The sequence below is a fragment of the Tachysurus fulvidraco genome, chromosome 18 (assembly GCF_022655615.1).
Source record: "Tachysurus fulvidraco isolate hzauxx_2018 chromosome 18, HZAU_PFXX_2.0, whole genome shotgun sequence".
Taxonomy (NCBI): Eukaryota; Metazoa; Chordata; class Actinopteri; order Siluriformes; family Bagridae; genus Tachysurus; species Tachysurus fulvidraco.
In genome coordinates this window covers 12,652,390-12,664,529 of record NC_062535.1, presented here as the reverse complement: position 1 = coordinate 12,664,529, position 12,140 = coordinate 12,652,390, and the positions used below count along the sequence as shown (strand labels likewise).

General features: G+C 37.4%; 1 protein-coding gene across 15 annotated transcripts in view; it reads left to right on the top strand.

Moving 5' to 3' along the window:
- rims1b (regulating synaptic membrane exocytosis 1b) overlaps positions 1-12,140 on the top strand; it is a 52,434-nt gene extending 40,294 nt beyond the window's left edge. For 13 of the 15 annotated variants that reach the window (XM_047803353.1, XM_047803351.1, XM_047803352.1 and 10 more), the window contains 6 exons: positions 2,820-3,037; positions 4,434-4,581; positions 5,191-5,297; positions 5,827-5,928; positions 6,664-6,803; positions 7,152-12,138. In XM_047803353.1, the coding sequence (XP_047659309.1) occupies positions 2,820-3,037; positions 4,434-4,581; positions 5,191-5,297; positions 5,827-5,928; positions 6,664-6,803; positions 7,152-7,370 (934 nt within the window). In that variant the 3' untranslated portion in view covers positions 7,371-12,138. Of the gene's footprint in view, positions 1-218; positions 372-2,819; positions 3,038-4,433; positions 4,582-5,190; positions 5,298-5,826; positions 5,929-6,663; positions 6,804-7,151 lie in introns of all 15 variants that reach the window. The other 2 variants (XM_047803364.1, XM_047803363.1) reach the window with 2 other exon arrangements.

Here is a 12,140-nt window from a genome sequence, read left to right as displayed (position 1 = left end):
TCTCAGATTCAAAACATCTACAGCTATAATCAGTATAACGTATTTCATATTTTCCTCAAATCCGTGGTTTGTTCTCTTCGGGTTTCATCTCACTCATTCTTCCTGCATGGCTTTGCACACCAGTCTTCGTTATGCATGCTGCTATCTGTCTCTTGTCCGTCTTTGGTCCTCTTTTTTTTCTGCATCCTCATACTTAACTACGCCGCCGGGGTCGAAAGGTCAAAATCACTGGAAAATTGCAACGGGGAGGAGAAAAGGGAGAGAAGAATCTCATGGGGGGTGAGCGGGCCGGGGCAGAGGAGGAGCCTCGGAAAGAGGCGCTTCTCAGAGGAACTGAAACGCCGGCGCCACACTGTGGCTGGAGATGTCAGGTAACTGCGAGAATTGTGATGTGTAGTTTAACAATTGGAAATTAAACTTGTGTTCTGAAATTGACTTTTTCAATTAGTATAAACAAATTAATGATTTTATTTCCGCAAGTCTGATATAAAATGAGTCAGGCCTTGTAGGGCATCACAGAGAGCAGAAATGGGTTTGGTATCAACATTTACTTCAAAGATACAAACATTTGTGTGGGGAAAAATGTTTTTATTTGTAATGTTACTATGAAATATATTTTATATATATATATATAATTATTAGCAGTTGTCAGGTGATTATCTGTCTTGAACGAGTGGGAAAACAACATTAACAAACTAAACACTACACTTTTATGTCCCTGATTTTACGATGATGAGAAATGGTTAGGAAAAAAAGACAGATCATCTATAAAAGAGAGTCTCCTTCTCTAGAGAGTGTCACTTTATTCCAACCGTCGCTGCTCTGGAAGCCAACTGGAGCGTTATGAGATTCTGCAGCTGGAGGCTTCTGACACACTTTTAGAGACACGGCTGAAAAGACTTCACAGACAAATGAAATTGCTTGTTGTTCCGGTTGAAACCGTGTCCTCCAGACAATCGGCATTAAAACACATATGAGTGTGTCGTGTGTTTTGTTTCTTTTGTACTTGCGTCCTTAGTGAACCAGTTTCGCTTTAAGCCTTGAAGCTCTATATCTTCGTGCTGATGCTTAATGAACTTGATCAAATTAAGGACAGAATATATTGAGTTGTCCTGATGCAGAATTGTAATAGATGTTTGTTTTTATAAATTCTGCAATTTTCTATTTCCAAGAAAGAAAGAAAGAAAGAAAGAAAGAAAGAAAGAAAGAAAGACGGACAGAAAGAAAGAAAGAAAGAAAGAAAGAAAGAAAGAAAGAAAGAAAGAAAGAAAGAAAGAAAGAAAGAAAAAGAAAACATGTTTTGGATGAGACAGTTTTCAGCTCCTGGGATTTTATGGGGTTTTTTTTGTTGTTGTTGTTGCATAAATTTCGACTTTTCTCAGCTTTATCGCATCAGAGGACACGTCCATATCCGGTCGTTAACGCTCTCTACGTCGCTCACGTCACCGGACATCGGCAGCTTGTTTGTCGATGCATGTGTGAACACAGCAGTAGACTTTTGCACAGCACTGTATGGAATCCTGTATAGAAAATATTACAAAACTTGACCCAGGTGTTTGCTTCTATTTGGTCCGTTTCTCTCTTCTTATCTCTCAACATAGTCTAACTCAATAATAATAATAATAATAATAATAATAATAATAATAATAATAATTGGATTTCTGGCCGTTTTCCTTTATACGCACATATAGAGACGATCCACATTTTACCCACAATCTCACTTTCCTCTCACACACCATGACGTTTTGCATGTGCTTACTTTCATTATGCTGTTTCATTCCGTGCATGTGTTTTTCTTTGTGTATCTTGTCGTGTGTGTGTCGTGTGTGTGTATCTATTGTGTCTTTTAGATCCTTCCTTGCATGCCTCCAGTCATATATCCGACGCTTGGTTGCCTCACCATCACGTGATCCTCTTCCACCCAGCTCCCTAACATCCCGTCCTTCTCTTACCCCTCTTCATTGCGGAGAGGAGAAGCCCACCAGCTCCCTCCCGCTCCCTACACCAAGTGCACTCTTCTTTATTAGTGTTCTTGGGACTGGGCAGGGTGAAGAGAGTGTAATGGGACAATCCTGCAGCACCGTGACTTCCTCAGAGCGCACTGACACGCGCTGGCTCCTCAGAGGGCACGCGAGCGCACTCCTATGCTGCTGTGTTAATAATAACGAATGCTAACGACTGGAAGGAATTCTATTAGTACAGAATAACTGACTGAGTGTTATAACAACCTTATGTCATCACAAATCTGTGTCACTTCATTTGGGTGTTATGTCAACATGAACTTTGATGAAGACAAACTTTTTTTATGATACTTGTTGGAGTTTATAGGATTATAGGCTTATGAAGTTATTATGTAGGCTTATAAACACTGTGTTTCCTTATAGAAAATATTCAGTGTAATGTATGTAATCAGAACTCAATTTTTGAACATCTGACATCATAAAACAGTGAAACTTTGCCTGGATGCATCATTTTAAGCTACAGAAAATGACTTAGTCACAAAGGTTAGAGGTTATCTGCTCAGTTCCAGATTAGTGATTCTTCGTATCCTTTATTTTTAATCTTCTCGGGTCAAAATGGACCATTTAACTTTTTTAGTCCTTTTTTTTCTTCTTCCTACTTTATTCCATTTAATATTGTAGATATTCGGAAACGTTTAGTATTATGGTCTTTTTTTTGCACACAAATGAATTTTGATCTTTTTTTTTTGTTTCCTTCCAACTTTATGTGCTTGGTCTTCTAATAAATATAAAAAGCATATAGATTATATAGTAAATTAGTGTATGAGTGTATAGACTTTGGCTCGCTCTCTGTTCCAGTCGGCAGGTTCGGGCCTCGGCTGGTCGCAACATGTTAAAGAGCACGAGCGTGAGCGGCGACATCAACACGCCCGAGCGAACGGACGGCAGCCAGTCGGACACGGCGCTCGGAACGGTGGGCAGCAGCAGCAAGAAGCGTCGCTCCAGCCTCAATGCTCGCTTTGTAGCCATCGTGGGAAACAGACGCAGCCGCAGCACATCGCAGATTGGCCAGACAGGTCAGAGCTTTACATCACATTTACCCTCAGTGAGCAGCTACTTTTTACTGGGGTTAGTCTTTAATTATGTGCATTAGCCACATAGAATATCAATATTGTGATTAATGATGTCACAATATGCTTCTGAGATATTCCTAACATTGATGTTGATTTATATCAGGATATATTTTATACAAAACCCACAACAACAACAACAACAACAATAATAATAATAATAATAATAATAATAATAATAATAGGCATTGTGGCGTAGTGGATAGTGGAAAATGGATGGATCGTGGGTTTTTTTTTACTATATAATTTTTATTAATTGTTTACATTTTTAGATAAACTGTAAATGAAATATATTTTATATTTTAGAGTATTTATCATTCTTAACATCTTAAATGTGTCAATTAATACATATATTTTTATTTTAATAGAATAAATATTTTTAAATATTATTTTAATTTAATAAAACAATGAACATTTTTTCCATTGATTTATAAGCAATTTTATATATATATAATCAATAATATATTTATGCAAGCTCGTCAATTTAAAACTTCAGCTGGAGCTACTGGAAGTCAGAGCTGCTGTTAATTAGAAATCTAATCACCTTCAACATGTTAGATTGGAGAACTCAACAACAACGGCAACATATTGTTTGTTCGTATATATTCTGTAAATATTTTCAAGAAACATGAATCCACTCAGAAATTCATAGACATTTAGCCTCCTGGTCTTCTCTTATACTTTGCTGCTTAGTATCCAACAAAAAAGCTGCACTGCAATGAAACTTGATCAAAGTTCTCTTTCTTTAATAAAATCAACTGTAGACATTTCTTTGCCCTTTAATAAAAGTCAGGAGTGACTCGCCGTTATTCACCGTGAGAAGGCTGGCTATGCAGGTTCAAGCTTTTGCCCAACCGAAAGCAGACATAAAAGCACATTAGAGACCTCTCAGGCCTGGAGCGACACTCCACTATGTCCTGACATTTTTAAGTACAAAGGCTCCGGTGAAGGAGATGGAGCTTTTATTTCTGTGGCGTGAAAAGCAACCAGTTATCTGAGCGCTGCTGGCTAACATTTCAATTAGAAACAAAACTGCTGCTGAGAGGATTTTCGCAGCTTCATACACTCTATCAAATTTTTTTCCCCTCTTTTAGTTTTTACATGAATTTAGTTGAGCAGAGGTTTGTCAATGATGGATTAATCCATTTTTAAACCAGTGCTAGTTATTAAAATCAATTAGCTGTTATTGCATTACATTGCAGTAAAGTTTAGCATGGTAACCTGAGGTAAAATTAGCTTTCAGGTAAAATTAGCTTTCAGTACATATTAGCGTGGTTTAGCTGTGATATCAGAAAGCCTGTTTACGCAGTTCCCTGTCACCGATTGTGTTGTATGTCTCCAGAGGCGTCCAATAAAAAGTCAAAGGGAGGTGGGACGATACAGAGGAGTCAGGAGACGGGCATGGCGGTCGAGCTGCAGCGCAACATGAGCCGACAGCCGAGCCGAGAGTCCAACAACGGCAGTATGGCCAGCTACAACTCCGAGGGAAGGTGAGCCTTTTCTTCCTTTTCAGCTTTCATGAAGAAAAAAATAGAAAGTGCTCTTTATTTTGTGTTATATTATTTCTATTTATTGTCTAAAAAGCAGAGATGCACTTCTCACACTCTTTGTGTTACTCAGACTTAGACTCAGACTTAGATTTTGATTAGATTTGATAGCGATTATACGTTTTTATTCATTAATGACTGACCCATCAGATGCGTTTAAAGTTACCTTTAATTCGATGGAACGTTCACAAGACACTTATTTACTGTATAGCAGTGACAAACACTTCTATCCTCACCAGCCTTTCTTTTCTTTGCGTTCTTGAAACAAATACATTATGTTACTGACTTTTACACCAAGCTGACACTGGAGACTCCTTTTATACCACAAATAAACATCTCTTACTTTATCAGTGATTAGGTGTATTTCTATGATTTAGTAATGCATTTTTTTAGCTGTTTAACTCAAGTTTTTGGAGCTCACCCATCTTATGAATGAGTTAACATGTTCGTGTTTAACAGCCAGCATTACTGTCAGATCCGTAATATTGTTAAAAAAAAAAAAAAAAGACCTCGAACTCTTATTGTCTTATTGTCCGTTTGCGACGTTTTCAGTCCCATCTTCCCAGCCGTGCGGGTGGAGACTCAGTTTAGTGACTTCCTGGATGGACTGGGTCCTGCCCAGCTTGTGGGCCGACAAACCTTAGCCACTCCTGCTATCGGTGAGTTGCGTCATGCCTTTAGTTGTTATATAGATTCTGAATTTGTTCAAGATAGAGAAATTCACACTTATTGGCAGCCCCTCAAGGATTTTGCAGAGTTCTTTTTTGTAATTGTTGCTGCCAAAAATGGTCTGTTTTTTATTTATTTCCTTTTTTCTTTCTTTTTATTTTAGTTTTTTTCCAAAATTAAACTAGAAAAGCATATTTGTGAAATTGCCAGCACAGGATTATTTATTTTAAACTCCTTCCAGTAAAGACACATACTGTATGTAATTACTTTCTCTGATGGCTTAATATCTTTTGTGATGATGTCATGCAACACAACGTAAATTTGCTGTGCTTTAGAAAATTTGTGAGCACAGAGTTTTCGATATAGTGCAAATGTCTGCGATCCTCAGAGAGTCTGAGCTTTACTGAAATTAATTTAAAACTCAATTGTATAACATTGTCATATTTTAGATAAGATCCAGGAGATACAGTATTTACAGAATAGATCTCTCAAGGCTTGTTGTTTTCACTCGCTGTACAGGAGACATCCAGATTGGCATGGTGAACAAGAAGGGAAAACTAGAGGTGGAGGTGATCCGAGCTCGTGGCCTCATCCAAAAACCAGGATCTAAATCTCTCCCGGGTCAGTCCTCTCGAAATGCAGTGCTAATGTGTTTTCCAAAGAAGGAAATGTTGATTCTAATGATAAATATGCACTCAACAGTTACACACTTTTCCCACATAGTTTAGAGTAAATAAAAAAAATCTATATCTATATATAACAATTGTATACTTAACCCCAGTTTATCCTTTAACCCATGGTTAAATTGAATGGGACATTAATGGGGTGCACTAAAAGCATTACAGGACATTTTAAAAAAGAAATGCTTAAAAGTGATTGACACACATTGTCTTTATCTTAAACAGTATAAATAACATTTGTACTAAATGTTACAATCACATTCCTTTTCTGATAAATTAAAAGTCTGTGCAAAAATATTTACTAAAATAAACACCTTGGTGGCATAAATCTTAAAAAATGTAATTGACGTATACATGTTTCAATATAAGTTTATTATTATTAAATCCAAGGTGATGTGAGAGAGAAGCAAAAGATTATTGCAGTGACCGGCTCTGAAAACACAGCTAAAAATACAGATAGAAAAATATCCAACCACCACATAAGGGTTCAGAGCAATGTATTCATTTAGTTAGCATAAAGCTAGTGGCTTTTAGTTTTGTAGTGTTTGTTTTTCGTCTGTATACAGTATATCCCTTATCGTTGTTCTACGTCACTGTCACAAAAGAAATCTGGATTCCAGAAGAGTTTAAGAGTTAAAAGTGTTTTTTTTTTAAATGTGCTGTTTGTTCTTCTCAGCTCCTTATGTAAAGGTGTACCTGCTGGAAAACGGCGCGTACGTGGCCAAGAAGAAAACGAAAATCGCACGGAAGACGCTGGACCCGCTGTACCAGCAAACCCTGCAGTTTGAGGAGAGTCCACAGGGGAAAGTGTTACAGGTGGGTCACTGATCTGTCTTTCAGTATCCATACACAACACACACTGGAGTGAGTGATAAAGCAGAGGATGTTTTAGTTTTTACACACACACACACACACACACACACACACACACACACGCATATACTGGAATATTGTTGTATACGTGTGAGAGTAAAGTTGGTTATTTTTGTTGCCAAATATAAAATTTTTGTAGTTATGTATGTAGCAACTCCATTGTTTTGTGTGTGATTTTTTTTGTGTGTGTGTGTCATGATAACACACATGGGAGTGTCTAATGCCTGCATGGCTGATTTCAGCTGCAGTTTGTGCAGAAATTTTATTTCTCGATCGTCGACTTCCTCTCAGGTCATCGTGTGGGGAGACTACGGACGAATGGACCACAAATCCTTCATGGGAGTAGCACAAATCTTATTGGAGGAGCTGGACCTGGCCAGCAACGTGATTGGCTGGTATAAACTATTTCCGCCCTCCTCCTTAGTAGACCCCACGCTGGCATCGCTGACCAGGCGAGCTTCCCAGTCGTCTCTGGACAGTTCTTCAGGACCCGGTGGGGTTCGTTCCTAGTGCACTAATTTACAAAGCACACTCCACACTCCAGAGAATCAATCGAGGACTTGACAGGACCACAATCAGAGGTAGAGCGGAGCAAAAAAATCTATATATGCGATGAACAAAAGACAAAGCTTTGAAGAAAAATGACAATCACTCCTGTCGGTTCCGTTGGGTTCGTATTTTTTATTTTTATTCCCCCTTCTGTCGTGCGTGTTTTTTCAAAATAAGGCCTCTACATTCTGCCAATTTGGTGTATTCATTGTTTCAGCCACAAATTTGTTACGGCGGAGCTTCAGTACAGTTTAATAGCAACTCGGAGTAGCTAAAGCAGGGTGATTTTCAATCATTGTTAAAGAAATGTACATTTAACAGAGCAGCAGAATGTACTGCCTAACCCTATTAACACAATGACAACCTCCGACCAACAGATTGTGGCGTCTCCATAGAGACTCCTGTATAGGCTTGAAGGTTAAAAGTCGAAAGGTTATGACCTTGAAAAGAAGCAGGGCCAGTCCAAAAGGTGTTTTTTTATTTTGGTGCCTAAACATCGAGGACCCCGGGCTACGATCCAGTATCCGTACAGCGTTACAGTTTTCAGGATGTTTACCACAACTGACGGAGGCTACGTTCTCCTCAGTGTTTCCTCTTTGTTTATCAGCTGATATATTTTTCTCTCCATACCTCTAACACACAATGTTATGAGGTTTGTGTTGTCTAAAAATGTACTGTGTGCATGGTGATGATGCTGAGAATGAGAAGAAAAAAAACTAAAAACTTGAGACTTCAGGAAAAAGTGTTTCCAAAAACATTTACAAGTCATTTTGGGTTCTCATTGAAATTTTTATTCCATCTGCTTTCACATCTTTAACCCTTCCTGATGGTCTGAGTGTACGCTAAACGCTTCGGTTGCAAAACTTCTGAAACACCACATTGACCAAAGACTCACAGTTCTAAAAGTCAAGAGGACCAAAAAGGCGTACTTGCGATTCAAAAGGAAGACGTCACCAAAAAAAAACTGCTAATAAGGCTAACAGAAAAGGACAAGTAGTGAGGACCAGCACAGTTTGATTTGATTCGTTTATAAATGGTTGGCACTGGATTTTATTTCTATTAGCAAACTTAGCTTTTTTTGGTGAATTCCTGTCAAAGATTTCATTACTAATGCGCTGTTTTATCATCACCGTCATCAGAAAGAAAGGATCGTTCTTCCAACAAAAGATCATTGCTTTTTGCTTTTACGCCTTGCATTAACATTTCATCTGTTTTCTTCTGAATTAATTCCTTCAGTGTAAAATGAAAACAGTAGCTAGCTACAGGCACGGTGGTAGATTAGTCGCTAAGGCTTTGGGCTGCTCAAAGTTTCTACTGTTGGGTTCTTGAGCTTTACATTATATTACATTTACGGCACTACATTTTTGGCAGATGCCCTTATTCAGAGCAACTTACATTTATCTCATTTATACAGCTGAGCAGTTTAGGGTTAAGGGCCTTGCTCAGGGTCCCAGGAGCAGCGGGATTTGAAGTTATGGCCTTCCGATAAGCAGTCCAATACCTTAACCACTAATGTACCACATCCTCTGAGCAAGACCCTTAACCCTTAACCTCAGTTGTATTCTTGGTACATCACCAAGCCAAACATCAGCCACGTGAGTAAATGTAGATGGAGGGAAATCATCTAGCTGCCAATAGGACACTTGTCTTGGTGACTGTAAAGGTTTTGTAGTAGCTAACTAGCATATTAGTTATGTTAGTGAATACAGTTGACAGAAATCTGACACATTGTGTAGTAACACAACCTTACAGTAATGAATACTGATACAAAACACCACAACAGGAAAATCTACAGTGGTATCACTCGTCTGCTAACAGGACAAAATTAACATTTTAATGCTGTATAACGACTCCATTTTTGATTATGTTGTAGTTTTACATGTCAGACACCTTGAGAGAATTCAACAACCAACAAAACAACAAAGCAAAAATAACAAACTTTAGCAAAACCTGCCGCCAAGAGTTTAAAGGAAGCTTTTCTTTTTCCAGATGTGTAGAACATCTCACTGCCAGTTTCTCTACTTCAACATTGTTGGGATACACACATTTAAATATAATTTCCTATACAAAACAACCAAATTGGTTTTGTAAATTAATAAACACATTTTATTTATGGAAACTGGACTCACTTGTTCTAGGCTGCATTTGACTGGCTGACTATCAGACAAGTACAGGTTGAGTCATAGAAAGTTTCCACCAAATTCGAAACATTCAAATTACAATGAAATCCTCAAAAACACATTTCTAAAAATGATTTCTATTCTATTTTATTATTATATAAACAAACAAACAAATAAATAAATAAATGTGCTGGTTAATTTGTGTCCATGATGCCAAGACTACAACAGAAAAAAAGTCTCTTGACAATTTGCACAACAGAGACAATTACAATTTGTGTGATGTTACAGTATAGTAAAAAATTAAGCACCTCTGAAAAAATAAACAATCGGTTTTGTGCTTGAGTCTCATCTCCTTTCTCTCTCTCTCACTTTTAAAAAAAAAAAATTTATCCAGAAATAATTAGCAGCATAGCACAGAGATCATGGCTAGAGGCTCGAGCGAGCTTAACAATGAATTTCACTCATTCTGCCAGGTTAAATGGCCTTGGCCTCAATCACATACTGACAGCAGACTATGAGTATGAATACGACCGAGTACGAATATGTGTGCATAAGTTTTGGTACTCGTCAAAAAGTACCAAACTAAACTCGTCGTTGGTACAAACTAAAGATACTGTACAGTTTAAAGATATTGGATCAGGTCAGTCATTGTGTAGAATGATGCTGTCATGAATCACGAAATACCTCCAGTTTTACTTGTAGATCGCTTTTAACAACGGACATTGTCGGAAAGCAGATTTTCAGGAATTAAAAAAAAAAATCTGTATAAAAATGATAAAATTTTACATTTATCTCTAATGAATAAGACACAGGTGACAGTAGGAAAGGAAAAACTCCCTGAGATGACATGAGGAAGAAACCTAGAGAGGAATCAGATTTAAAAAGGAATAATCCTCAAACTCATCTGGGTGACACTGGATAATTGTAAGATTTATTCTAAGTTTTATGTATAGGAGTAACTCCTAAATTCATTATAGTCATAGGGTCTCAGTCCTGATGCATCCTTAACAAACACAGTCATGACTGGATCATTGAAAATAATGTTAATGCAAGGTATCAGGGCCTTTTGTCAGGAAATGAGGGTTCGTTTTCATATACTGTTACAGGATATATAATATAATTTATCTTATATATATAATATATTATATCAGATTAAATATTATATATATATTATCTCCAGAAATCTCAGACCAGACCTGGTGAATTTTATGAGATGGTGCAATATATAACATCCGATTTTGTTTTTCATCTATTTTAATGATCTAAAACACATTTTTGTTTGTTTTTTTGCTGTTGAAAATGTGAGCACAAGAACTTTTATGTTTCATTTTCGTTTGTTTGTGTTTTTGTTTTATTTCCAGGAAATAAATGGAAAGAACCCGTTTTGTCCATCTATCACATATTTTGTCCATCTATCACATATTTTGTCCATCTATCAAATATTTTTTTGTCCGTTATGTTCAACGCTCGTCTCTTCAAGTGACCAATCAGATTTTGTCATTGCTACGACAACAAAACGCCAATCATCTGCCAGGCTACTGGCTCCTCCCATCAGATGGGGCGGGGCAGCATGACCTGTTCTGAGCTGCATGCACATTTTTATAAACAGACAAAACAGAACAATAAAAAATGCTACAGAAATAGATACCTGTGTTAGTTCCACATACAGTAGGCCAGCTTGTTTGTTGCATGTACCTGTACAGTTTGCTTGTACTTGATTATAAAGAGATAAACTAAGAAACTAAAGCCATTCACTCTCAGATCCACGGGAAAAATCCTCTCCAGTACTTGTCCTACATTCCGGTGATGAATGTTTTATTTATTTGTTTATTTATTCTTTTTTTTTCTTGCATTTCTTTGTCTTTTCTAATCCCTTCAAGGGAAATATGTGCTGTACTGTAATACTGATCATAACCAAACCTCCTTCTTTCACAGATATCTCATATGTAAATGATTCTTTACCTCCAAGAGCCAGAGATTATACAACTAGTTATACATCAGTAAAAGTGACACGTAGCTTCTGAACTGAACAGTTACAGGTGAAACTCAGTAATACCTGCACAACAACGCTGAATGTGCACAGATTGTAAATATGAACTAACCATTAAGTCGGTTAAGCCATATTTGCAAAAAAAAAAAAGGGGGTGGCCAAGGATTTTCTTGCAAAAAGACGTCTCAGTTCCAGAGGAACCGCTGACTCGCTGGAACCGAGTCGCGATATCGGGATCCTCCGACCGATAACATCTCACTCTCAGCGCAGCCAAGCGCTCCGACACAACACGACCATCTCTGTGCTTTCAACACCGAGCCTCTCATGACAACATGCGCTCAGTGGAGGAAAAAAAATAGCCAATATTTTTTTTAACGTTAACGTGAGCCCGGTTTTCATTTGACTTTATCAGTATTACTGGGTAGAAAAATGAAAAGAAAACATGTAAGAGAAAATAAAAAACGCTGATTGTTTACAACTCACATTATCCGTTCCACTGAAATGAGTCAAGAAAAAAAATAATAGGATAAGTTGTGTAAAAAAAAAAAAATAATAATAATAATAATAAGGATTTCACTTGCAACACTTTTGTTTGTATAAAGATGTGGCTCAAATGATGTG